Source organism: Eubalaena glacialis, chromosome 3 (assembly GCF_028564815.1).
Source record: "Eubalaena glacialis isolate mEubGla1 chromosome 3, mEubGla1.1.hap2.+ XY, whole genome shotgun sequence".
NCBI classification, from domain to species: Eukaryota; Metazoa; Chordata; class Mammalia; order Artiodactyla; family Balaenidae; genus Eubalaena; species Eubalaena glacialis.
This window is the reverse complement of record NC_083718.1, coordinates 172,287,582-172,314,837: the sequence shown is the minus strand read 5'-3', so window position 1 is coordinate 172,314,837 and position 27,256 is coordinate 172,287,582. Positions and strand designations below refer to the sequence as shown.

At 42.0% G+C, this 27,256-nt stretch overlaps 1 protein-coding gene across 2 annotated transcripts; it reads right to left on the bottom strand.

The window, feature by feature from the left end:
• Positions 1-1,439: 1,439 nt before the first annotated feature.
• Positions 1,440-27,256, bottom strand: SRSF4 (serine and arginine rich splicing factor 4). 2 transcript variants are annotated; one of them, XM_061184604.1, is made up of 9 exons: positions 27,019-27,101; positions 16,414-16,597; positions 15,569-15,743; positions 11,159-11,301; positions 10,687-10,835; positions 10,154-10,266; positions 7,051-7,265; positions 3,166-3,255; positions 1,440-2,905 (listed from the first exon to the last, which is right to left on the bottom strand). In XM_061184604.1, the coding sequence occupies exons 5-9, from the start codon at positions 10,775-10,777 to the stop codon at positions 2,086-2,088; spliced, it is 1,329 nt and encodes a 442-aa protein (XP_061040587.1). In that variant the 5' UTR covers positions 10,778-10,835; positions 11,159-11,301; positions 15,569-15,743; positions 16,414-16,597; positions 27,019-27,101; the 3' UTR covers positions 1,440-2,085. The 2 variants fall into 2 exon arrangements, with proteins under 2 accessions (XP_061040587.1, XP_061040588.1); XM_061184605.1 differs by lacking the exons at positions 10,687-10,835; positions 15,569-15,743; positions 16,414-16,597 and having other exon boundaries at positions 1,441-2,905; positions 27,019-27,256.

The window sequence follows — 27,256 nt, the reverse complement described above, 5'->3', positions numbered from 1 at the left end:
ATCTGAGGCAGTGGGCATTCTACTGGTTGGAGTTATCACCTTGGCACCATGACACAAGAATGCAGGGAAAGCTCTAGGGAGGTGAAGTGAGGTTCCTTGGTTTGGCTTCCGTCTGTTCCTTAAATTCCAAGTTTCCCAAACTGAACCCCCTCACCCTCATCTTCCCCATTCCTCAGAAAGGCTTCACCATCTTGATCACCTCTGACAGGCCCTTTCCCCAGGTCACCTGCTCACCTCTCTTGTTCCCTCCTGTTACTGCCTCTGGTCAGGCCCCAGAGCATCTGCACTTACTGCTGGTCTCCCTGCCTCCGATCTCTCACATCACTTACCGTCAGATCCACCTTCCACAGCGCAGCTCTACAACCCGATCCTCTATTCAAATATCTTCTACGTAACTCAAGGGCCAAATTCCTCCTCCTCGTATTTAGCATCCTCTAACGTGATCCACTTGGCCAACCTTGCTTCTCCTTCCCCATTATCCAAGTCCATGTTCCTTGAGCGCCCATGCCCGGTGCTTTCCCAGCTCTGTGGCTTTGCTCCGCAGATGTTTCTTTCAACAGGAAGGCCTCCCACCCCAACATCTCCAAAGGGTCAGCCTAAGTGTTGTCTCCTCCGAGATGTCTCTAAACCCAGATGAAGTTCCAACTCCCTTCTCTGAATGCCCACTTTACCCCAGTGGTGTTTATCATTTGCAACCAGATCACAAACTCCAGGAGGGCAAGACACTGATTGTGTCTTCCCAGCATGTTGTACAGGGTATGGTCCATAGAAGGCAACAGGACAGCATTTTAAATCTAGGAACAGCCCCCAGTACGTCCACAGGTAGCAGTGTGGAGAGGGGCTCTCTCTCCTCCCAAGCTTGTCACAGCCTGTCACACAGGCCCTCCAGCTTCCCTCCTGCTCTGATCGATGCCTCTCTACAGTCCCTCAACAGTGGAGACCAGATCAGAACCACTCTATCTATCTCTGGAACCTCCTATAGAGATAGGTCAGACAAGTAACACAGAGAGTGAGTGGGACAAGGGTAATCCTGAATGGTTTTTCTTCCTGGTTTTGATTAATCCAAATTCTAAGGCAATGAGGTATTCTACACTTCAGATTCATCATGGCAAGACATTCAACAATCAGCACAGAAGAAAGAACTCTGTTCATGAAGAGCTCATCTGGTGATGCTCTGAGTTGCCAAATTGATTCACTTATCAGCTTGGCCATAGGAGTCTTGATAGGAAGGATTTATAAACCCCTAAGAAACTTGACTTTATTCTGTTGGGTGAGAAAAATCCTTCAGGAAAAGTGTTGGCTCCCTACCCATGGGTGATCTCAAGGAACAAAACAGCCATTATACCATGAACTTTTTATGCTAAGAAAAAGATATCAAGATGGATCAGGAAATGCAACGTCAATTCAAGCACCATGAAATTTTGTCAAGCAAAAATAGTCTTTATTCAAATTTAATGGAAACAGGGGTCACTATACTTTGCAAGACGGGGAAAAATAAAATTAAAAAAAATTCTTTTCTTTTCTTTTTTAATATAAAACAATATAATCACAATACCAGAATATGGAACTCTACAGTTTATTTCCTATGGGTTACTGCAGGTATCAATTTTCCTCGACTGTGCTATTCACAACTTTGTTAAGTCCAAAAATATGAAACCAAAGTGGTAGGAAACTTAAGACTTAGCACTTTCACTAAATGGCATACATCAAAGGGCATCAATTCAAGGGCAAAATGGTTGAACTCACCATACCTACCTATGTCATCATTCCAGCCTTAAAGCCATCCAGGTACTGAGCTCCCTGTAGGAAAGGCCAGGCCTCAAAGCCAAGGCATTTTGGATATTCTACTGTGGGCCATGAGTAAAGGGGGTTTTCAAAGAGAAGACTGCTTTCGGTCGAGCAGGAAGGCCTGACGCCAGGAGGCTTTACGGAGAGGAAGCGCTTAGACTTAACAACTGTAGACACACCATTAGGGGAGTTAAAAATGTACAGCAGTGACATATGTTCTACTTCAATCACTTGTGCTACGGCTACCAAACATGTACAAAAGACTTCTTGGGTAGTTCCAGCTGTGGTCGTAGCCAGTTAGGACCTCGAGTGGGACCTAGATCTAGACCGGGAGGGTGATCTGGACGCAGACCTGGATCTAGACTTGGACCGGGATCGGGTTTTTGAGGCGGACTTTGATCTGGAGCGTGATTCTGATGGGAGGTTTGGTTTTGATTTGGAATTGGACCTCGACCTGGACCGGGTCTCCTGATTGGCGCCAGCATCCTCACTCTCCCCTCGGCCTTCCCTCTGGCCGGACTCGGACTTGGCGTGTTCCCGCTCCTTCGAGCCTGAGCGGGATCGCGATCTGGACTGGGAGCGGTCGGTGTCTTCCTTCTTCTTCTTCTTGCTGCTGCCCGACTTGCTGTCTCGCTTGCCGCCCCGTTTTCTGCTCCTCTCGCTCTTGCTGCGGCTGCGGCTGCGGCTGCGGCTGCGGCTGCGGCTCTCCTCCCTGCTTCTCTTCCTCCCCTTCCTCTTGTCCTTGCTCTTGCTGCGGCTCCGGCTGCGGCTGCCTCCTTTGCTGCGGCTCCGGCTGCGGCTCTTGCGCAGGCTCTTCTCCTTGCTTCTGCTTCGGCTCACGCTGCCCCGCTTCTCCTGCGCGCCCCTCTCCTGGCTGCGGCTTCTACTTTTGCTCTTGCTTTTCTGCCTGCTGGGGCTGCGGCTCTTGGACTTGCCGGTGCTGTCGCTGTTCTGGACCTTCTCCTCGGCCTGGTCCTTGCTCTTGCTGCGGCGCTTGTCGGCGCTGCGGCTGCGGCTCCGGCTCTGGTCCTTGCTGGGGCTCCGGCTCTTGTCCTTCTTGCTGCGGCTGCGGCTCTGGCTGCGGCTGCGGCTCTTGCTCCGGGAACGGGACCCTGACCTGGGGAGACATGGGGACGGCGAAGCTGCATGTGACTTCGTACTTTCAGGCTGCTCATGAGAAGAACAGACTAAAGCTATGTGTGGAGCTGTGCCGCACAATACAAAGCCCGGCTTGTGCTGGCCAAGGACTGCTTTCTGAACCCCCGAGACTCCAGTCCAGAGCTGGGAATCCTGGGGTGAGGGAAGACTGGGAACACCATTAACACCAAAGTGGGAAACGGTGCACGTGGGCCCTGCATGAATACCAGAAAGACCTACCTGGATCGGGATCTACTCTTAGAATGACTGCTTTTGCTGCTGCCGCTTCGGCTTCTGCTCTTACGAGAATGTCTGCTTCGAGAGCGAGATCTAGGGGAGAAAGTTTTTTTTTTTTTTTAATACTTGCTGACAAAATGCTGGCTGAAAAGAGTCAATTCAGACATCCTTTCTATCAAAAAATATGCATGGCCCTGGCTGTGTCCAGGCACAAAGCTGAAGAGAACTCTCTCCCGTGCTCTGGGCCCAGAGATCCAGTCACCCGCAAACACTCCGCCTGGATGGCCTGCCTGAAACTCGTAGTGCCTCCATTCCTGAATCCACTGCCCCCAAGACGTGCTCTTTTTGCTGGGTTCCTTTCTTATTCCCACTGATGCCGCTGTTATTCTCCAGTTCCTCACACGAGGAACCACAGCCACCCTCGACGCCCCTCTCTGCCTCACCCTCTTCTGCACTGCTGATTCTCCTCTCGATCTTCTCCAGTTCATCCACCTCGGCTGCCCCCCAGCGAGCCACCACCACTCTCCCTGGTACCGCAGCAGCCCCCTAACCAGCCTTCCTGCATACACTTTTGCCCTTCACTTATTTATTCAACTGAGACCAGAGAGCTGTTTTAAAAATACAGCTGGCTCTTGAACAACATGGGTCTGAACTGCCCGGGTCCACTTACACACGGGGTTTTTTCAATAGATACGCACTACAGTACCTCACGATCTGCGGTTGGCTGAATCCACAGGTGTGGGCACTGCGGATGTGAAGGGCTGGCGCCCCAACCCTGCTTGTTCAAGGGTCAACTGTACCCTCCAAGATTAAAGAGTCTCTAATAAGCCGAGACTGTGGACTCTGTCGTTTCCTACCAAAAGCAACCAGGGCTCCTTGGGGAAAATGACCAATTCCAGGTGCAGGGCAGGAAAGGCAAAGACGGAACCTCTCATCATGATGGAAAGAGACTTTCAAAGATTCCTGGGTACTATCATCTATGAAAGAACTCTTGCTCAAAATGTTTAATCTGTATCTCAATCACACCTCTCTAGACCTAACTTCCAGTTTATGGAAGCTCAGGGGATAAAGTACAACAATACAAAGAGGAAACATAAATTCAGAATGTGGGACAGCATTAAAAAAAAAAAAAAAAAAAGCTAAGAAAAGTAATTGTCGTGGGGTGGGGTGGGGGGATGAGGTAGGGGGACTGCTTCAGACTGAAGAGACCCAATAACCCCTTGCAATACATGACTGGATGGATCCTGGCTAGGAGAAAACACAGCTCTAAGGACAGCCATGAACAACTGGGGAAATCTGAATACGGCCTGGACACTAGATGACTTTATGGGATCACTGTTAATGTTCTTAGGTTGGAAGACAGAAGTGTGCTTATCCTCATTCTTGGAGATACACGCTGAAGTATTTGGGGGTGAAGTGTCACTCTCCACAACCTCCCTTCAAATGCTACAGCAAAATAAATGTATAGGGCGTGTCTATAAATATACAGAGAGAAAGGCAGAATTTTAGTAACTGTTGAAGCTATAAGGAGAGCATACGAGTGTTTATGAACTATTCTTTCAACATTTTATGTTTGAAAATGCTGCAATAAAAAATTTGGGGAAATATTTAGTAAAGCACAGTCACACAAAAATCAAACAAAACCAAAAGACACAGAAGCCAACCTGAAGGGCTCCCAATGACCAAAGACAGAACAATCTGAGCAAAAACAAATTGACTGCAATGGATCAAACATTAAATATGCAAAGATCCAAGAATTCATTCAAAATAATACTAAACAAGCAACCTCACCTTTGGGTGAGGTTGGGCACATTCAATATACTGAAAATTGGTAAATAAAGGTATCAACTTTTACTTTCCATTTCTTATAAAAAAATTTATTTTAGGGTGGTAGCAAAAGGGTGGAAGAGGGAAATCATCCTTCATAGAACTACAGCCTTTAAATGCACAAAGAACAGAAAACTAGAAAGTCATCATGTTACAACCACAGCTGAATGGCTCGAGGTAATGATTATCAGCAGATGTTAATAATTCCACTGTTAGGTGGAATGCTGGCGCAGAACTGTATAATGGACGGCTCACACGGATGCATGTTATCATCATTCAAAGTGGGACATCCAGACACCACACAAGCACTGCAACAGGAAGTACAAAGCACCTGCTAAAATACTGGCCTTACTCTAAATGCCTGCAAGACCTAAGTATGACTTTATAGGAAATATGAGGGACAGGATAAAGGGATGTGCTAAACATCACCAGAAGAGCACAATCTGCAAAATCTCAACTACGGAAAAATCTTCAAAACAGAAAACCGTTTCTTCCACAACTAAATGGATGGAAAATAAAAAGAGGTTGAAGGAGGATGCAGCCATGATTAAAAGGAGAATTAAGACACATGTCATCTGATTGCAATGTGTACACCTAGTTGGGATTCTAATATGAACAAACCAACTACAAAAATACATACATATTTGAGGCAACTGGGGCAAGTTGAATACAGATGTGTTGCTGTGGTATGGCCTCATGATTTTATTTAAAAGGTTAGGGCTTCCCTGGTGGCGCAGTGATTAAGAATCCACCTGCCAATGCAGGGAACACAGGTTCGAGCCCTGGTCCGGGAAGATCCCACATGCCGCGGAGCAACTAAGCCTGTGTACCACAACTACTGAGCCTGTGCTCTAGAGCCCATGAGCCACAACTACTGAGCCCGCATGCTTCAACTACTGAAGCCCATGCGCCTAGAGCCTGTGCTCCGCAACAGGAGAAGCCACCGAAATGAGAAGCCCGTGCACCGCAATGAAGAGTAACCCCCGTATGACACAACTAAAGAAAGCCCAGGTGCAGCAACGAAGACCCAATGCAGCCAAAAATCAACCAATCAATTTATAAAATAAATAAATAAATAAATTTATAAAATAAATAAATAAAAGGTTAGAGATACCCACTTCATAGGCAGAATGACAGGATGTCTAGATTTGCCTTCAAACAATGAAGTAGGAGGGGGTGATGAAACAAGACTGGCAAAATGAAAGATACTGAAGCTGGATGGGTGATAAGTATAAGGGGACTCAAGGTTCATATTTTCTCTAATGCTTTATGTATTGCTTTCAATAAAGAGTTAAAAAACAACACAACAAAACCTGAAAAGCTTAGACTAATGACTTCCTGCTACTCTTAAACCCTTAACCTGGCCTGTGGCTCAGCAGGATCTCGCTCTTCTCTACCTCATCTCAAGCCACGCTCCTCTGCTTCCCCCTTCCCCACAACAGGGCCTTCAAAATATGCTGCTCTCTCTGCTAAAAAGGCACTATCCCCCCTCTCTGCCCACCATGTCCAACGCATCCTTTAGGTCTCAGCTTCTATGACATGTCCTTAGGGAAGCCTCTGCCAGCTCTCTGGACGAGTTGGGCTGTGTACTTTCCCTTTGACATACTTATCACAATGGTAATTATTTGCTCAATGCCCGTCTTCTCCACTAGATTGAGTTTCATGAGGGCACGGACCATGTGTGTCTTGTTCACAAATGCCTGGCCCATCTGCAAAACAGCTGCCAAATAAGACAAAGTCTCCACTCCTGAGTAGCTGGAGTATCTGGGAGAGTAACAAGGGGTGAGTGGTCATGTTCACCCCCAGTAATGGTATGATTTAGGGGACCCAAGAAGAAATGTGAGAGAAGGTCACTGATACCTGCATCAGAGAAAGGACTTTACTTCTATTTGTACTCATGACAAAAGAGTTCAAGAGTTTTGCAAATAAATGTTCAGTTCAAAGTTCTGAATAACTGGACAAGACAGAACCATGGTACTGAGACTTCAACAGAAAAATGAAAATGGATTATCTATGTGCTCATTAATGAATTTACAGCAAGCGCCAACACATTAGTAGTACCTTGAGTGACTCCGACTCCTGGAGTAGGACCGGCGTCGTCTAGAACCGGGCTTGTCTTCAACTAATCTGATTTTTCTGCCATTGACTTCAGTTCCATCTAACTTTTCCAAAGCTCTTTTCATATCAGAGTAAGACACAAATTCAATCACCCCTTCATTTTTGCGTCCCTTGTGAGCATCTGCATAGGTCACTTCTCCCGCCTGACGCATATAATCCTAAAGAAAAACAAAACCCCCCAATAGGTTAAGACACATTTTGTGAAAATATCTAACACAATCATCATAATGAAAGTTTTCCCTTTCCTTTAGGAAGAAATGCTAGCTTTCCTCAGAATGAAGTCGACTCTTAAGTATTTCCAGCTACACACCGACCATTTACTGAGATTCTCTGAAGTGTTAGGCATTAGGTGGGTAGTAGAGATAATAAATAAATAATTTAACTGTTTCTTTAGTTTTGTTTGAATATAAAATTTTTTAGTTAACTATCATTTCCCAAATTTTATAGTGGCAAGTTCATTGTTTACAGAAGCTTTAGAAGCTCAAGTTACTACACTTAACTCAGGTCTTTTGCATTTCATCATAAATCCTTATTGAAAACATGTATAGCTGTGGATAAATATCTAAGGTAAAAGGTAAACAAATTCAAAAATGGATTACGAAAGACAAAAAGACAATAGAACAATATTGTCCAGCTCTGGCTTCAAAGTGGAATGACCACCCATGTCCCTTCACTATTATAAGCCTCTTTCCTCATTCTCTCTGAGGACTTAATATAACCCAAAGAGAGAATACAACTAACATGACAGATAAATACTGAAGTGATATATAAATAAGAGAACATGTGATTAGTGTTTAAAAAGAAAATGAAATCTGGGGTCTTGTAGCCAATTTCCCCATGTTTGTTTATATATAATATATACTCAATAATAAATATTTGTGGAATGAATACATGAATATTCAATAGCAGTTCATTTTTGTTATTGCTTTCCTCTCCCTATTTTGCAAAGTTACAAACACTGACTATATGCCATTTGATACTATTCCTCTACTCACTGCATCATAAAATGTTTACATGTCTTAACATACATTACATTCTTCATAATTAGTGTGTCCAATACTTTTTCTGAGGATTTCCCAATTGCTGGGACTTCTGGGACTTCTGGGTTTTATATACAGTCCTTGGCCATTATTCATAATCTAGCAATGACCGTCTTCATGCAAAAATTTCTTTACTTCAGCTGAATTATTTGCAGGAGTGGGGGCTCTGGGAAAAAGGCAGGGAGCCCATATAATTTATCATCCAAACTGGGATACATCTAAGAGTAAAGGAAGATGCTATTAAGTTATGCCACACCTGGGACTGTCCTGGGCAAGTTGAGATATTGCCATACTTTCAAATTAATAATAATAGCTGCTAACGTATTGAATGTTCATTGGATGATAGGTAGGATTTAATTAATTTAGTCCTATTTACAGCCACATGAGGTAGACACAATCATTATCCCTATTTTACAGGAAAGTGAAATACAAGAGATATTAAGCAAACTGCTCAAGGTCGTTCAGGTAGTAAGTGAAGGAGCTGGGGTCTGAACATAAGCAGCCAGACTTAAGGACCTAAATTCTTAGCACCACCCACACCGTGGGTAAAATGACCAATTCTCAATGCCACTACTCTATAAATTTCAACTCAACGCCACCACTGGCTATTATGAATTTACACATTTTTAAAAACTAACAATATACCACCTTACATTAGTTTTATTTTTGCATTTCCGTGATTAATAGCTAGCATTTGTGCCTGGAACCATTCTAGGCTTTTTATATAAAAACGCATTCATTTCTCACAATAACTCTGAGTAGAAATGAGTATTTCTCCCATTTTATAGTTGAGGAATATGAAGTGCAAGAGGAAAGTAAGTTGCTGAAGTAAAATAACTGATAAGTGGCAGAGCTGGGATTCCATCCAGGCAGGTGGGCTCCAAAGTCCTGCTCTGAAGGCTCCCTTGACTTCCTAGGAAATCGGCTCGACTACTCTCCTTTCCTGAGAGGGAAACTGCCAAAGACACAGAAGTATAAAACCAACTGAGGACGTTGGCTAGGCTCCATTTTAACCCCAAGTTTGAAAGCCTTTCTAGTTTCTACCCATAATGTTCAATCCTTAACTCTCAGAATACTGGAGTCATTCCTTCAGAGAGGACAGTCTTGTTGGCAGACACTCAGTAAGGGCCTGCTGTAATACTGACAACCAACACAGTGTACTAGAAAAAATACCAGCATATGTTTTAGTCTCAGCTCTTCTGCTAAGACCAACTGTGCGAATTAACGTTTTCTGGATCTTATCTTTGTTTGCTAAAGACTGTTGAGAGCACATTAAAAAAAGAAAAAAAAAGATGTAAAAGTGCTTTGACAAGTTACTACTTTTTGCTGAACCTAAACATACTCACTCATTTTGCTAGAGATGACTTGTTTAATGATGGACTAAAAATGAGAAGTGAGATAGGAAACTCTGAGCAACCTTTACATTTGCCCTCCTAAGACCATCCGGGTTAAGGCACGCTCAATAAGGTTTTTTCCCTTTTGAGATTAAAAACCAACACCATTTTCAAAAAACGAGCTGTGATCAGTACACTGCATGGCCAGTACACCACTGGACTGTACTTTTTGACAATAAAACTCTTTCAGGACAAATATTCAATGAAAAACAAATAAATCTTAGAAAAGAACATGGGTCAGATAGTCATTTTCACCAATGAGGCTCTACACTGGAAGCTGACACAAACTTGCCTATTACAACTAATACTGCAGGAAACTGCTGGCTGCAATTTTTTCTTTTATTAGGGAGAAACTATATTGTTATCTCTCTGTAACATTCTCTACAGAGGAAAATTTCACATAACATAGGTTGTTCTTAGCATGCTGGCCCCATAACATACAGTAGCAGTGAGATTCCAGTGTCTTTTGTGTTCCTATGGAAACTTTAATTGGAAAATCTCCAAATGCTTTGGGAAAGCTTTCTCTGTGTGCCTGGGCCTGCAGAAAATAACGTCTTAACTCAACCTTAACTCCTGCCCAGCTGTAACCCAGAAGGTTAACAGGGCCCAAACCTTTAGGTCTTGCCAGCTGCACCGACTTGACAAATTCTCCACAATAAGTCTGTATTCTGTGCGGGTAGGAGGGCCATATTTATCTCGGCCACTTCTTCTATAACCATATCCACCTTTGGAAGGTTCAAATAGATGAGATTACTTCAGTGGAGGAAAAAGAAAAAATGATACAGCACATATTCCCCTTAAATATACCGTCTACCCCCACCCCAAATAGTATATATTATAACTCTATCCCCACCCTTAATTCTAATCTAGATTTAAAAAAAAGCAATCAGCTAACATGAAAATTTAATTTAATTTACAAAGTTGTAAGTATGTATATTCACTAATATTTATATTTAATATTAACATGCATAAATTAAAAACTATCAACAATTTAACAATTTAGAAATAACTAACCAAATTACTAAATCAGTTACTGGCGTTACTCACAGTGATTAAAGTTTTTGTGAACATTTTATACGAAAAAAAGATTTTCAGGCACCTATTTCAGTTTAATCTCATCTGTGTCTAACCCTTGGGATCCTCACCACCCAGGTCTAATGGGGAAAGGTTGCGGTCGTCACATGGCTTCCTGTTTTTGGTCAGCCAAGGGCCACAATGGTTCAAAGAGCCACGCATGGAAAGGTAACCCAAGGTCAGCAAATGGAACAGGCAGTCATCTTAGCCTCAAAGGATTCTTTTAATTAAAACATTGAGGTCTTTGTTAAATCTATGTTAAACAATTGCATTACAGAGAAAAAAAAACAACAACACAAACACACATCATTAAACATATTTATAAAGTATTAAAACAAGAAATTTATGTCATTAATTTAATTACAATTAAACATTATTAAAGATGTTTATTTGCAATTTTACATTTAAAAAGATACATAAATTTATAAAACAAATGGCTTAAATATCAATACATTTCAATGTAACATTAATTAATTAATTACTTTAAAAATTAACATTTAATAACAGGCATGTCACTGATACAAATGCCCTTTAAATGCTTACTGCGTCCAGAACCGTAACTGCCATCTCGTCGCGGGCCGCGGGCATGCTCAACAATTACTCGCTCACCACAAAGGTCTTTGCCGTTCAGTTCATAAACAGCATCATCTGCATCTCGCAGATCATCAAACTCCACAAACCCATATCTAGAAGAAAGCAAACAAAATCCTGGTTGGCACCATTCTGACACCCAGCTTCACTAACATTAAAGAGAAAGCAATGAGGTTCATGCTTAGCAAAGGTTAGGTGGGTTTTGCAAACTATGGATCAGCTTTCTCTTCCCTTTAGCAGAAACCACTCAGCTTTGTGCCCACGGGCACTGCAAGAGGGCAGGGAGACTTCTGAAGGTTGACTCCTGTCTTTCTAATAGGAGGCTGGCTAAATATACAGAGACCACTTCTTCTGTTCCCCAAGTAGCTGGTGGCAACTGCAAAGACCTCCACAGGGATGCTTGGTATAAGGTATTAAAATACATAATTCTACAAGATTGAATATTTGCTCTTTCAAGTCACATAAAAACTCATTTTCTTTTTTTAGCTTTAGCCCCAAAGTGGTATCTTAGAGAACAATTAGACCTACATTTAGGCACTGTGTCTTAACTGTTAAATCATGTATGGAATAACAAACCAGGTTTAAAAAAAAAAAAAAAAAAATCACAGTACCTTGACTCACCTCAGTGAAAGAAAAAAATTTTTTAAAGTTCCCATTTCTCTACCTAAACAAATAAGTCACAAGTGAATTAACTATTCTAGACACTACCAGTGAAAAAAATCTGGAGCTATTCTCTTCCTCATGATATTCCAAATTCATTTCCATGAGGTTTCAGGTAGACTGGAATTCTCTAAAATCTATATACAACTGTGCAAACTTCTTTTACACAGTAGTGCTAGGAATTTCCCAGCAAACAGGTTTGGTGGTTTAACATATATCCAAAAGAAAACAACCCCCTACCCCAATCCTATTAATGCCTGCTGAAGAGTACAACTTATAAAACTGAAAGGCAAAATTTGTAAGATATTTATAAGCAAGGTTAAACAAATGCCCTATCAACTGTTATCAAGAAACTTTTAGTTTGCTCTGATGTGGCTGTGAAAAGTCTAGCTTTGTGAGCACTGCCTATACCTAAAAACCAAAACCATCTTAATCATACAAGTTACAAGCAACATCTTTAAACTCTAACAGAGCTATGTATATAGGCAGATACTGACTACAGTTTCCCTCCGGGTTTACACCTACTGAAACTAAAGACAGGTTACAAGACTTGCCAGAAGTTCATCCAGCCTGACCAAAATTATCCCAGTTTCTTCAGCATGTAATGCTGTACTCAGCAACATGCTAAGTGAGAGAACTCAGAATTGAGGAATTCTTCCTTTACTAAAGATGAAAGAGTTTCTATCAAACAAGAGTCTCTCAAGGTGACAATGTACAGCTAAAAACTTTGGAGGGTTCTTTATGCTGAAATGTCTCTGAGTGGCATTCAAACTTCAAGAGGCACTGAATCTCAACTCCATTAAAGAAAAGTAACACAGAAACACCCAGTGTTTAATGGGAAATGTTCTGCAATAACACAATTCAGAAGACACCTGGCTCAACTTATGGGTTATGGAATCTTTAAAACATGGTTTCACACTTCCATAAGCTGGAATTGCCGAGCAGTGTAGTAAGAATGATTTTGACCATGATTGTCATATTTGACAAAGTAAAGCCTCTCCAAATCAATAACTTGCTATGTTAAAAAGTGCTTTATGATCATTAAAAATCTTTAATAGATAAAATATATTGCAGCTACTTTTTTCTTTCCTAAATAGAGTGAGTCATCAGGAAAGCTATACTATCATTTTTAGAGACAAAATAAATAAAAAAGAGCTAATAAAAAAATCAAATCTGACTACTTTTTGCTTTGGTTTATTCCTAAATAGATCATAAAATACCTCCTGCCCCCAAGAGTACCTTCCTTAATTTAGTTGTCAAGATTGGTCACAGGTCTGCTTTGCCCACTTGCCCAGATGCCAAGTATAGAGGGATGAGAGAAAACATCCAACACGGGCATGATAAAATGGCCTCCACGCCCTTCTAAGAGTTCACACTGGCTCGGCACCATTCAATGCCCCTAACTCATCTGATGTGATGTCATAAGGACAACGCTGACTCCCAAGGATTAAATAAAGAAGTCACAGAAGACCCCATTTTCTTCAATAAGCAAGTTACTTAGCCACATTTTGGGGATATCCTAGTAACTTATTAAAACAGCTGACTTAAGATCAAATTTATTTCACAGAAAAATCTTGGCTACTACTCTGTGAAAAGCCACAAAATCTATTTGGAACATTTTAATGTCAAAGTCCAGTCCAAGGATTAAATCAGGAACCTGACTGTCACTTCTGTCACTGACATGCTGGGTGGGCCTGGAAGACTAAACCATACTCCTGCACCATAAACCATACCTGATAGGATTCCTGTTCTGAGACCAAAGTAAAGACCAGATCAGTGTGTGGTTGCTTCTACCACATCACTGTTTATTTAGATCAGTTTTACTGAAAGAATTACTTCACTCGGTAAGTAATTGGAGTAATTGGTAAGTAAGTGGAGTGAATGGGTTCCCCAAATAAGGCAGGAAGACTAGATAGCAACAATAAAATGGTACTTAATATTTATTAAGTAATCTCTATGTACTAAACAATGTTATCTTATTTAATAATCACAATACCCAAGAACCAGGTACTGTTATCTGTTTTACAGATGAGGAAACTGAGGCACATCGCATTAAACAATGTGCATAATAAAACAGCAAAGCTGACATTCAAAGCCTGTGGCATGACTCCAGAACTCTACCTAAGACTGGAGCAGCGGGAACTGGCCTGGGTTCTAGTCCTGGTTCTGCAATAAACCAACTCTGAAAAGCACATTTAAATCACTTTATTTCTCTGGGTTCTAGTTTATCTGTGAAATGAGGGAGCTATACTACACATCTCTGAGGTTTCTCCTAACATCAAAAGTATGACAGTTAAAATGAAAATTAGTCCTCCTCTGGCTTAACAATGGGATAAAATTTTAGTTTTATTTAAATAGTTTAACTGTCTCTGAATTAAATTCTAGTGCCTTTAAGAAAGCAAAGCTCTTCCTGGTAACACGGGAGAATCTTTCTAAATCGATCTTAACATCCCTTTGTGCTTTGTAGCAAAAAACGTGAAAGTAATCTCCCCTCCCAAAAAGTACTCTCCTTTTGAATCATTTGTCAAAGGAGGGATATAAAATACACGCATTCATGTGTGCACACACTATGTGTTGGCATGTGTGTATTTATGTAGACATATCTCTGGTGTGACCGGTAGATAAGCCTTACAAACATAACCCAGCAGATAAATTTCTCAATTCTAGCTGCAGACACCCCTCCTCTTCTCTATTAAAAACAACCATCTTTCAGTAATTCTAGTATGAGAATGAAGAAGATGAAGGAATTCAGGAGAATGAATCTACTACAAATTAATAAATCCCTCTAAGGTAGGGACTGATAGAAACCAAACCAAATCAAACCCCCACCAATATGCCTCCTCTGGCTTGACTCCCAGATGTTGTATCTTTCGACCTTTCTCTCTACACCTATGTGAAAGAACAAAAAGCATGGCCTAACTATTAAATGTAAATTTTTTCAATTAAAAGAAAAACTCCTTTCTTCAATGTTTCTCTGCTATTGCCTTTTCCCACTCTTTTCCTCTAGATCACATTTAATCCCAACAAATTTAGTCAAAAAATGATGGCCGAGGAATTCCTGCCATTTTGTAAGAAAAGTGGGCACCATGATTCTTACCAACTATAGATAGGTATTCTGGATACCACAAACAAAAGCCACGTTGAATTACGTGGGCTGCTCTAAACTTTAGTCCATTCTTATACCACTGCCAATGTGCTGGTCTTCCTCATTCAACAGCTGATGTACTGCTCAGACTATCAGTCAGAACTCTGAAATGCTAGAACTGGAATGACATGTTTTTAAAACTAAAGTGCTCCAAGACTTCAATTTTCAAAATGTTAATCACACTTTTTCACCCAAGAAAAATTACCACCTGAGGTTGTGTTGTTGCTGAATAGTCTTCCCCTGATCTAATGACCTACACCAATGGTCCCAAATACCACGCTGTATGTCCTACTGAAGAGGCTGGGGAGTCTATCTCACCCCTCCAGAAATGGCTTAGGGCCATCTCCGTCTTCCAAACATCTTCACTGAACAGGGCGTGACTAAGGGGGTGCGCACCACCAGCTGACTGACGGGGGGTGGGGGCGAGGAGCGAGGGAAAGCAAGCCTCCATGCGTGTGCCTGCTGTCACCCGCCAGTACTGCTTACCGCCGGGGCACGCCTTGGATGTTCTCTCTATAAGAAAAATTTGCCCCTTTCCACGGTGGATCTCTGCTCACCTTTGTCCTAAAACTGTGCCACATGCTTTTCTTTGTATGTGGACATGACAGTCCTCAGCCAACCATCAGCAGGATGTGAGTTTTGTTTTCCCAATGTGGTGAGCCATTCCCACATTCACTCATTTTCCTTGCAAGAACCGAACCTCTCCATGGCTGGTCAGGATTAGGGATGTTGCTGTAGCCAAGGAAAAATTTTCATCTGTTGAAGTTAACCCATGGGGTGGCTTGAACCCTGAAACTAGGGTCAACAGCAATGTACTTTAAGGGCAGAGCCCTTAAATCTACCCTGAAAGAAACGGCATTCAGTGAACAGGAATCAAACAGCTTTCTTTCAAAGCACTCAGTGTTGATCCTATGCTTCAGCCAGCTTGTGTTATGAGGTGAAAAAAGTTAGGGCACACTAACAGGATAGTAATAAAAAACGAAAATTCTTGCTCTCTGCATAAACTGCTTGGAAAACTGCAGAAAGACACTTCTGCAACCAACTCTCTAGTGCTCAGGTGAGGCCAACTCAGAGAAAGCTTTTGAGTGACAACCATGTAAGTGCCCCCAATTCCAAAGGTCTGCAAAATTCCAGGGAAGCAGTGGTCAGGCCCTCAAAGTAGAATTAACCAATGTCACATTCACTGCTCTGAGTCACTGATTATGGTTGCAATTTGACTATCCCAGTAACTGAGGGTTGTTTATAACCCACCACTAGGAGCTCCTACCACACAAAGTGGGTTCCTGAGATCCTTTTTATCCTGAGACAGGAAGGAGGCTGCTCTGGGCATTCCGGCCTCCCTCTCTTTAGCCTCAGAGGAGGGAGGGCCATCACGGCCACCCGTGGAAGGTGGATGACTTACCCGTGCTCACTGAGTGGCAGAGCTGGGGTGCGACTTCAGGGCTCACCAGTACCCAGTCTGGGGCTCTTTTCACGTCGGCAAACTGGCAGTTCCCGCACACCAAGAGCTCTCTGCTTAGAGCTAGTGTGGATTCCTGGTCTGCAAACGTTGGCCACAGCTCAGTCTGCACTTGATCTTTCCCCACCTTCAAAGAAGAAAACCTACCTCATGATTCCTCTCTTCTCGGTCCCCTGACCACCTGATTCACTCCTAACAACACTGTCACTGCCTTTGGCTGTTCTTCTCCGGTTGCCCACTTAGTGCACTGCCTAGTTCTACAGTGTGCTCATTCTGCTGGGCCCCCAGGGCGGTCTCTTCCTGTTTGATCACCTTCCTTCGTTCAAGAATATGGCTATTTTTACTTAGTCAACTTGTCTCTTTAAATGTAGTGGGGAAAGTCAGCTGCTTTATCATTCTTTTGCTCAGAGGTCTATATTGACTCCTAAAGATCTTTGTTGATGCCATTCTCTAAACCTGGAATGCCTTGATTACGCAAGGTGAATCACAGCAACCATCTTCCATAGACTTGAGAATTCTCTTTCATGAAGTCTCAGAAACTTGCCGGACTCTAAGCATTTTAGCACTGTCTTTAGCATTAGCACTTCTATTCAATTTTATGTTTTACATGATAATGTTTTGGTGACCTTTCAAGCCTTGTTCTTTTTCCTTTGTGCTTATCCTCTCATTTGATTATGAGCTCTTTAATATTAACAAAGGTTAATATTTAGAACAGTGCCTGGCACACAGTAAATAATTCATCTATAATATTTCATTCATTCCTCATATCATATGCAAAGAATGCACTACTACTACTACTATTACTCCCATTTTACAATGAGAAAAATGAGACTGGGAGAGGCTAAGCAACTGGCTTGTAGTCAAGGAGCTCCTAAGCGGTATAGCTGGATTAGAACCCAGGTCCATCTGACTCCAAAACCCAAGCTCTTAACCACAAGGTCACAGTGCCTTTGTAAAGGCAGCTGTTTCTTTTCTCCCACAGTCCTGAGCACAATCCTTTCAAATTCAACAAGTGCTGCTGCTTGACTTGATAATCTAACCTTAGATAAGCCAGGCTGTATTAACGTTTTTTTGATACAGCTGGGTCAATTCTCCAGAGGAAAAAAGAAATTGATCTTGGGGCAGGTGAAGCACCCCTAAGCTTGGAGTATGTGACAACCAGGTTACTTTCACTCGTCTTTTGGTTCCCATTAGCCAGTGTCAGCCATCTGGTCCTTCCGAAAACATGTGTGGGTTCAGAACATAACAGACTAGAAGAATAGAGGAAAAATAAGATTATTCTGTGCAATCCCCATTCTGGTGGCCCCATATTAACCCCTGGAATCTGTCTTTGGTTTTAAGGCTCAGCAAAAATTAGACCAGCATAGAGATGATGGAAGGTTGGGCTTAGAGGTGGTAGATGTGAATGGATATTGACAGTATTATGTATTTAAGAATGCATTTAATTAGTTTTGTAAGGAATGGTGACCGGGACCAAAAAATATAAGCATGAATGGTGTGGGAAAAAAATGGATGAGAAATCAAAGAATGCTATAAAGTTTACAGACTTCCAATTATACAAAGATTATGGTAGTAACCAGAAAAGTACTTTGCAGATGACAGCCATCTATGATCTGATTCAACTCCAAACCACTATTAACATGACTACTCTAGCCCACCAGGACTCTTTCCCTTTTCAAAATCCTTTATAATAATGTTCACAACTCTGAGATTTACTGATAATCTCATAGATGAAGAAATGAACACTTATAGCAGTTAAGTAAAGGCTACCCAACACCTGGGATTCTTCAACCCTAGGTCCTAACCTAAAATCAACACTTCATCACCACGTTCTACTATCTCCACACCAGTGGAAAGAAGTGGTCCATAGAGCAAACAGTTTGAGAAACACAAGCTCTAGCACAGAAAATCAGTTACATCAAATTATATGCTGTGGAAGACAAATGCCCGCATGAATATTAGCATCTTATGAGAAATATTAAATGGCAAGAAATACCATTTCTGCATCTGATGTGTGCTAATAAGTTGTGAACATCCTCTAAGCTAATAGTGGAACCAAACCTATATGTCAGTTATCAAAATTTTAACACCAGTCTAGGAAAATAGAGAAAGATAACAAATCATTAAGAAAATACCAGCCCATCTCTGAAGGAATATTCACATACTGGAGTGAGGAAAAGAGAACAGAAACAATCATTATTCTAAAAACTAAGTGATAATACAAAATTCCTTCAGAAAGCAGGAGCAAGAGAGGAATCTGTAACCAATTTCAAATCTAGTCTTACTTTGTAACTGGTCTATGGGCCTATTTGCCATTTTGTTTCAACTATCCAAAAGCCTTTCAAAAATGAACTAAGCAAATTCACTTTTACTAGGCTGATTCCATATTTCTACCCTATAAAATCGGACTACCCACAGGAAGCAACATACTTGCAAATAGTTTGTGGATCAAACTATCACAACCATAACCCCGCTGTCATAATGAAGTGTTTCACTGTGACCTTTTAAAGTCAACAGGGCTGCTTTCCTTAAAGGGGAGCAAACATAGTCATACCTGTGTACATTTCAATTTTCTGACACTTATCCACACTAAGGGTAAATGAAATTAAAAGGTCTCACAAGAAAAGAGATCAACTATTCCCTGATGACACACTAAAGCTCATGAAGACTCAATCACAAATTAAAAACAATTTTAAAAAACTCAAGAGATGAAAGTCATATTGCTAATTTAGAATAAAACTCCTAGAACGTAAGACAGAATCACTGTTACTTGTAGTTAATGAAATAAAGGTGTACACTCAGCAGACAACACTACCTGATTCCATACCAAAGCTACAAACAAAACCAGTTTGTACTTACCTCTAAAACCACACTATAGGCAGGGTGACAGGTGTTAAAGCCTCTTAGAAATTATGCCTCTTGGGACCATCCTGGCTGTTTCCATGTCCCTCATAACCACCCCACGGTCCCTGTTTCTTTTTTTTTGGTTAAAGATGCCACTCCCCATACTATTTCTTGGGGATGCCCTTCCCTTGAAAATCAGTCATTTAATTCACTTAATATTTTAATGGATGTTTCAAATTCCTTAAACATTAATGGATCAATAGCTTCATTTCATCCACATGAAATAACTTTTCTCAAAGTCAGTTCATCTGGTCTGTGGTTCCTGACCCCCTTGCCCAAGCCTCCTGCTCACCTCTTTCACTCCTGACGGCTGAATTCAAACCTCCCTCCTCCAGTTTCCCCCTCTCTAGGCCTTGGAGGTCTGTGTTCACGGAGGCCCCCATCTGGCATCCAGGCACAAGACATGGTTGGGGGCCCTGGCGGAGGGCCCTTTAAGTGGCTCTTCAGGCATCATGTGCAGTTCCAGGACCTCTAGACTTTCATCTCAACACATAGAAAAGGTCATGTTGGGCATTTCCTCAAAATACAGGCGTGCAAATCCAGGGCACAATCCATCCCTCACCTTCAGGATACTCCAAGACCAGACAGCCCTAGCTATGACAACAGGACAGAGACTGTTCACTGCATTTACTTGCACAGATCCGACCCTGGTCAGCCATCACAAAGCTGATACCACCCTTCAGCTCTGCAAAGAGTAGCCTGAGGAGAATCAGTAGCAGTCTCTGTCCGGGGCCAACGTCATAAAAAAATAGCACTTGTCTCACTTTTGGCAGTAACTTGGCAGCTTGTTGGAAGCCTCTGCAGAGAGACTGAGGACTTCAGGCTGTGGAACCTGAACTACCTTCTCACCCTTGAAGGCAAGCCCCAAAGGATAGGAATGAATCGTCTGGAAGGAAACAACACGGAGAGCAACTTTGGCTGACACCACCCATGCTCTATCTGGTATGTGAATAAGAAAGATCTTCAGTTTCCAGAGTTGTCAATAACTCATTTTGTAACCTTGGCCCTGTCATTTAATCCCCCGTGCCTCAGTTTCCCTGTCAGTACAAACTAGAGACAACACTTATTTTAAAATTTCAGTGTTAGCTTACAAACTTATAAATACCACCCCCAATAGTATTCTCTCAGATGCTTGGAGCACCTTCCTTCCGAGGATCTCAAAATACAATTTGCTGTTTAGGTTACTTGGAAGTATCCAAAAATATCGGGAACCCAAACCACATTTTATCTAGTCTACATCCTGTGCCTACCTTTTAAGAAGGGAAAAATACTTCATGTGGCCCTTTTATTCATGATACATCAACAAGGAAGGGAGGAGCAAGCTATAAAACTGAGGAATAGGGATTTAAAGTGACTTGGCCAAGTAATTACAGACGATGTTTATTCTTATCACAAACTGACTGGGAAACCAGCAACAAGGAGTGGAAGTCTCAAGCCAGGGCGGTTTAAGGTGGTAACGTTTGGTCAAACCGCAGCATGGTATGGTTTCTTGGCAATGACTTTTCAAAATGACAGAAATTTAAAAATTACCCATGGCTTAAGAAAAAAAGTAACATACCTAATACATTTTGGGGGGAGGTATGTTGACCTCAGCAAGAGACTTCAGTACAAAAACAACTTGGTCACATTTGTAACAGTTACATTCCATACTATGAATAAAACAATGACAGAATGCTGCTTAATCCATAGCCCTGTTTCTCATGATTTCTTATTTGTTTAAGAAAAAGTTCTTGGTTAAAACACCTGAAATCATTTCACCTGTTAAATTAGCAAAGACGCTGAACAGTACCATCGGCTCAGTGCTGACGAGGCTGCCATGATCGGCGTGCTCATGCACTGCTGCTACAAGTGTAACTGGCACGGCTTTGCAGGGCAGTTATTTGGCTATACGCATCAAGAGCTTTCAAAATGCTCACTCCTACTGTGACACATGAATTTTACTTCATAGAATCCATCCTAAGGAATGATTAAAATGCAAACAAAGTTTTTTGCACATGATATCCATCACAAGGTTATACAGGACAGCAAGAATTGAGAGACAGCCTAGGAGGAATGGTTGGGTAAATCATGATATAGCCATACAATGGATTTTATGCAGCCCTAAATGATGTTTATGAGAAAGATTTTAACGTAACAGAAAAAATATGAGAAAAATTAAGCAGAAAAAGTGGGACATAAAATTGCACATAAGACCTTGTCTATGTTAAAAGGATTCTTAATGATACCTCTTTTCTACTTTCTGCTTTTGGTATTGTCTAAATTATCTACAATGCACCTGTACTTATTTTCTAATCAGTCAAAAAGTTATTTTCTAAAAAGAGTTCTTGAACCTGTTATGCTTGGTAGGCTAAAAAGATAAGGCTTAAAGGCTGCAAGATAACTTCCTAATATATATTTTTAGACATTCTAATTAAAAAGTCATAAAAAAAGTCATATTAAAAAATTATGATCAAGAGTAGTTGAGAGTTCAGAAAAATAGGAACTCTTAAATACAGCAGGCGAAAATATATATAAATACCATGGAAACCAAAAGGTAGCAAAAGTTAAAAATGTGTACACTCAGTTCTCCATATCCTGGGTTGGCTGAACCTGTGGGTGTGGAGGGACGACTATGGGACTTGGACATCCGTAGATTTGGGTATCTGCAGTGGGTCCTGGAACCAATCCTGTGAATATACTGAGGGACAACTGTATACATTCTGACTCCAAAGTCCATTTTCAGGAATCTGCCCTAAGATTTACATAAAGGATATTTGCCACAGCGTTATATATGTGTAAAATAGTGGAAAACCAAAGACAACCGCAATGTCTTGCAACATGGTTTTGCTTATGTACATTAAATAGTATTTATATGTGGGAATACTACGTAGCCCTTAAGAATTAGGTTGTGGGAGAACACTTAATGACAAAAGGATCAGGCTGTTAGGTAGAAGCTGGTTACAAAACAGAACGTACAGTACAAATCCAATGTGAAAAAGGGAGGCGGGGAGGCTTAAGAAGTGCATGCACCTGCGTGCGGAAAAAAGACAAAGTCTCAAAGTGCAGATACTGTCATCTTTAATTTTTGTCCTCTATATTTAAAAAAATGTACAATAAATATGTAAAATTTTTATAATCAGAAATAAATACATACTATTTTGAAATGCTATACAGATTAACTATGGGCTTTTTTCTTTTTTTTTTGGCCATACCATGCAGCTTGCAGGATCTTAGTTCCCTGACCAGGGATTGAATCTGGGTCCTCAGCAGTGAAAGCACAGAGTCCTAACCACTGGACTGCCACGGAATTCCCAAGAATGGGCTTTTAATACTAAACTACCAGTTCAATTAACCAGAAACCAATAACCTGGAACATCAATTATATTTTCCTTATTGCCTCTTTAAAAGACAAGAAGAAAAACAAGCTCTCATCAAGGATTCAGTCAAGAGAAAATCCCTGTGTAGGTTCTGGGGTTGGCAGAGATTCATCCCAGTATCTCAGGCCTAACAGTGCCCTACAGTGCTCAGGGACAAACAGAACAACAACCTGACTCACTGAAAGCCGTAACATATTTAAAAAATTAACTAAGGGGTATCTTCTACTTGAAGGAATTTTAAACAGAGGATGAAAACAAAAAACTTCTTGGTAATACTTAGATATCATGAAAATCCAACTACACAGACCAGGACACCCCTGAAAATTCTGGCTGTTCACAATTTCACTGTCTGTAATATGAAACAAAGGTTCTGAAATTTATAGCCAAGTTTCCCTGGAGAGCGTTAATTCACACATTTGACCAACTAAAACAAAAAACCAAAACCAACCCCCCCCCCAAACCCTCAATGGTTTGGGGGTTTACCTGTCCAGCTACTAGGCAAATAAAATAATCTTAGGATGTGATATGTTTCATTCATTAACTAAAATATGGGAAAATTAAAATATAAAGATCTGAGACCAAAACCACAATATTTTGTGGCAAAAGAAAGTACTGTACTTAAAAAAAAAAAATCTACATTTTTACATGAAAAAAGTGATTTACTAATAAAAAAGAAAGCTCACAGAATTCACAAATAATCAAAGACAGCAAAAGTTACCACAGAGTTGGAAGGCTATAAACAGCTGCTAATATTGTTGCTTCCTTGACCCCTGGCCCACCGTGGCTCTTGCTGGCGTTAGTGTGGCACATACAAATGAAGGAGACCAGAGGGGATCTGGAGTGGCCTATGTTGTCGTGGGAGATTTACGTCATGTTCGTGGCCCCAAACTAAACCATCTTTCCAGAGTTCTCTAAGACTAAGGCAATCTAGATTAGGGTTACCTGGTACAATAAAAGCAGGCAATACATTACTGCATACACCTCCCTTCTCCTAATCCCAAGAGGGTCCATAAAATGTCCTCCTGGATACTAAATCTCCTTTGGAGAGCTCATCTGCTGCCTCATTTGGTCAACTTTCTATTATACCACTGCTTTACGCCTACTTAATTAATTCAGAACTTTACCTATAACCCTTCAGCTCAACATAGCTACTGTCTACTGATAAATTTCACTTCTACAAATTTGAACTCTTCAGCAATTCTTCAAAGCCCTAACCATCCAAAATCTTTTGAGTTTCAGTTACTAATAATCACAATCCAGATATGTTAAAAAGGCTTCTCAAGGGGCTCTACTATCCTTCGTACGTTTCCAGGACTATAAGCTTACACATGTTGCTAAATTATGCCATCCTTTCAAACTCCTCTGTGCTACTGCCATCTAATCCAGTCAGTTGCTTGAAATACATCTATATACCATTGGTCCTTTGTTCAGAAGTCATTTTCCTCTGCAATGATTCCTGAATGCTACCAGGAGGTGCACCTGTTTGGTGACTGTCACACCTGCCTTCAAATCCCTAAAATGACTTCCCATTCTTCATTCCCTTGATTTTCTTTCTTTCTTTTTTTTTTTTTTAAATGATTTTATTGGTCTAGAATGACCAACTGTCGGTGTGAGGGTTTTTTTCTTTTATTTATTTATTTATTTATTTATTTTTGGCTGTGTTGGGTCTTCGTTTCTGTGCGAGGGCTTTCTCTAGTTGCGGCAAGCGGGGGCCACTCTTCATCGCGGTGCGCGGGCCTCTCATTGTCACGGCCTTCTCTTGCTGCGGAGCACAGGCTTCAGACGCACAGGCTCAGTAGTTGTGGCTCACGGGCCTAGTTACTCCGCGGCATGTGGGATCTTCCCAGACCAGGGCTCGAACCCGTGTCCCCTGCATTGGCAGGCAGATTCTCAACCACTGCGCCACCAGGGAAGCCCTCCCTTGACTTTCAATCACAGATTTCATGCATATCATGGTTTAGCAGCACAACTGTAAAAATGAATAGTTCCCCAAGAGACCCACGTATTTAGGGTCCTGGAAGGATCGACTGATCCTTCCTCTTAGATCACCATTTCTCAGGTTGCTCAATTATTCCCTCCAGAGCATTTGAACTCCCATCCATGATTTTGAATGTTTAGTGTAAAATCTTACAGTTGTTGTTTCTGATTTATGTTGTTAAACTTCTAGATCATTCATGAGCCTCAATCCAAGCTAGACTGTTTATATCTCAAAATTCTTCCTTATTCTACCATCACCAGTTATGACATACACTACTCCCAGACACTTCAAGCCCCAGTCAATCCACACTTCAAAGCCTATTTCAGACAAACCATTCCAAGTTTCACTTCTTGAGTTTAAATTGAGAGCAAGCATTGCTTAACTCAAAGTGTATGTTATAACCACAAGCACCTAATTCACTCAAGGGCAGAACTGGTTTTCTGCCTCCTCCCTTCATTTAGCACAGTAGAGGCATCTTGTCAGTTATCAACATATTTGTTCCATTAATTAGCTTTCCTATTAACATCATTTCCTGCTCACTATCACTTGAGTAACCTTAGAGAACAGACCTCACCAAATACGCTTTGTGTTACTAAACACTTAAGCTAAGGTGTCTCCTTATGATCAAGATCAAATCCCTTTGATTATAGCTACCATTTACAGCTATGAGCCAAATGCTTTACAACTATTATCTCTAATCTTCCTTTTCCTGGTGGATGAGGAAACTCAGAATCAGAGAAGTAACTTGTCCATAGGTAGTAAGTGGTGAAGCTACGATTTGACCCAGGCCTGTTTGCTTTCAAAACCCATGCTTTCCCCACAAAATTTACTCTGTCAACTTAATTGGGCTCTGAAGAAAACTGGGAGTTTGAACTTGATTGTTCAGACACATGATATGTATCACAAGAACAACCCCCCACCCACTTTATCTAGTACGTTTAAGAACTGAAAGCTCTATTGTACAAAATGAGTAACTTCCTAAACCTTCTACTCTAAAAGAAATCAGCATTCATAATAAACACTTGATGGAGGACATTTTCCTTAGTAAGAAGGTGATCCTTCCTAACAATCAATTTGAAATGACTTGTTAAAATTTTAAACCCAGCCAACAGTTTGAGTACATTGTAGCTTCCAATTTTTCTCAAATGTTCAACTTAGGTATCTTTCATAACTTCTAAAGTGTTAGTTGCTAGTATTACATTGGGGAGTAAACTCTAGCCATATCAGACCTGTTGCAAAGTAGATCTTAAAAAAAAAAAAAAAAAAGCCAAGAGTTCTTCTAACAGCCAAGGTTTAGTACCCTAAAATGTTTCCCCACTCCTTTTATTTTTTTATATATATGTCTTTGAAGTCCTACCTAACATTTCCCGGTTCTCACAGTTTTCCCTGTTGAATATCTTTTCCAGGGCTGACTCCTCATGCTTTCCCTGAAACTTGTAGCCCCTGCGGGCCCTGCTCTACCAAAGTAGATTAGGAATACAAGTAACAGACCATACCCGGGTGGGTAGTAAGTTAGCAATTTCCTAACTGTAGGTCTCCGTCTACATCAACTAGTTGACTAGTCACGGTGGCCACTATTCTCTAACAAATTCTACAACGACAAAACAATTTTTTGGCAAGTTGGAGAACGGAAACCCCAGCATGGAAACTCTGTACGCAGTCTTAAAGATAGCAGGCTAAGACTTTAATTTACCCTTGTAGAGGGAACGGTGAAGGCTTTCAGCACCGCAAGCCGATACTTTCGAAACCGTCCCTAGACTACTCAAACTAGAGTCTCCCGCCCAAAAAAGTGTAGCACATGACAAGTCTAAAAAGGGCGTCCCTTCAGAGCTCCCGTCCCCGGGAGAGATGCGTTGTGACCATCTGATCCATTAGACTGGGGAAGAGGTGAAAAGAGAGGAGGAAATCTGTTTGTTTCCAGCAGCCCTCAGAGCGGGAAAGGTCGGTCTCTACTGAAGATGAACCAGGCTCCGGCTCCGGCTCCAGCGCCTGGGAAGGAAAAACCCAGGCCTCCCCGGAGCCCTGGAGCTGTGCCCTCCCTCCCGGAGCCGCAATCCCACTCGGGTTTTCCTTCTCCCCGTCCCACTCAGAGCCTCACCACCGCTCCCATTATCCCTCCACCACCCCCACCCGCGCAGGCGCAGTGGGAACCGGGGCCTACCCGCGCCCCCGAGGCGCCGCGACTATGGCGGAGCCGGAGCAGGCCGGCAGCCCCGCGCGGGGTAGGCGTCCCACTCCCGTCCCCGCGGCCTCCCCGCCACCGCCGGGGCCCCGTCCCCACCCGGCAGGCCCCTCTTCCGTCCTCCTCACCCGTTCTTCAGATCCACCTCCAGGATCTTCCCGTAGCCCTTAAAGAAGCGCTCCACATCGCGCTCCCGGGCCTGGTAGCTCAGGCGGCCGATGTACACCCGTGGCATCCCGGCAACAGCTTCGGCGGTGGCGGCTTGGCCCGGCCCCAGCCCCCCTAGGCGGCGGCCGGCGAAGCGAAAGCGCGGCGACGGCGGCGGCGGCAACGGGCGGGCGGCGGGACGGACGCAGCCGAACCCGG

Excerpts from the sequence above, each read along its gene's own strand:
- SRSF4 (XM_061184605.1), bottom strand. The coding sequence starts at position 27,125 with ATGCCACGGGTGTACATCGGCCGCCTGAGCTACCAGGCCCGGGAGCGC. Across the intron at positions 10,267-11,158 it reads CAGTTACGGTTCTGGACGCA|GTGGATATGGTTATAGAAGA; the intron begins GTAAGCATTTAA and ends AACCTTCCAAAG. Across the intron at positions 7,266-10,153 it reads GCAGCTGGCAAGACCTAAAG|GATTATATGCGTCAGGCGGG; the intron begins GTTTGGGCCCTG and ends GTTTTTCTTTAG.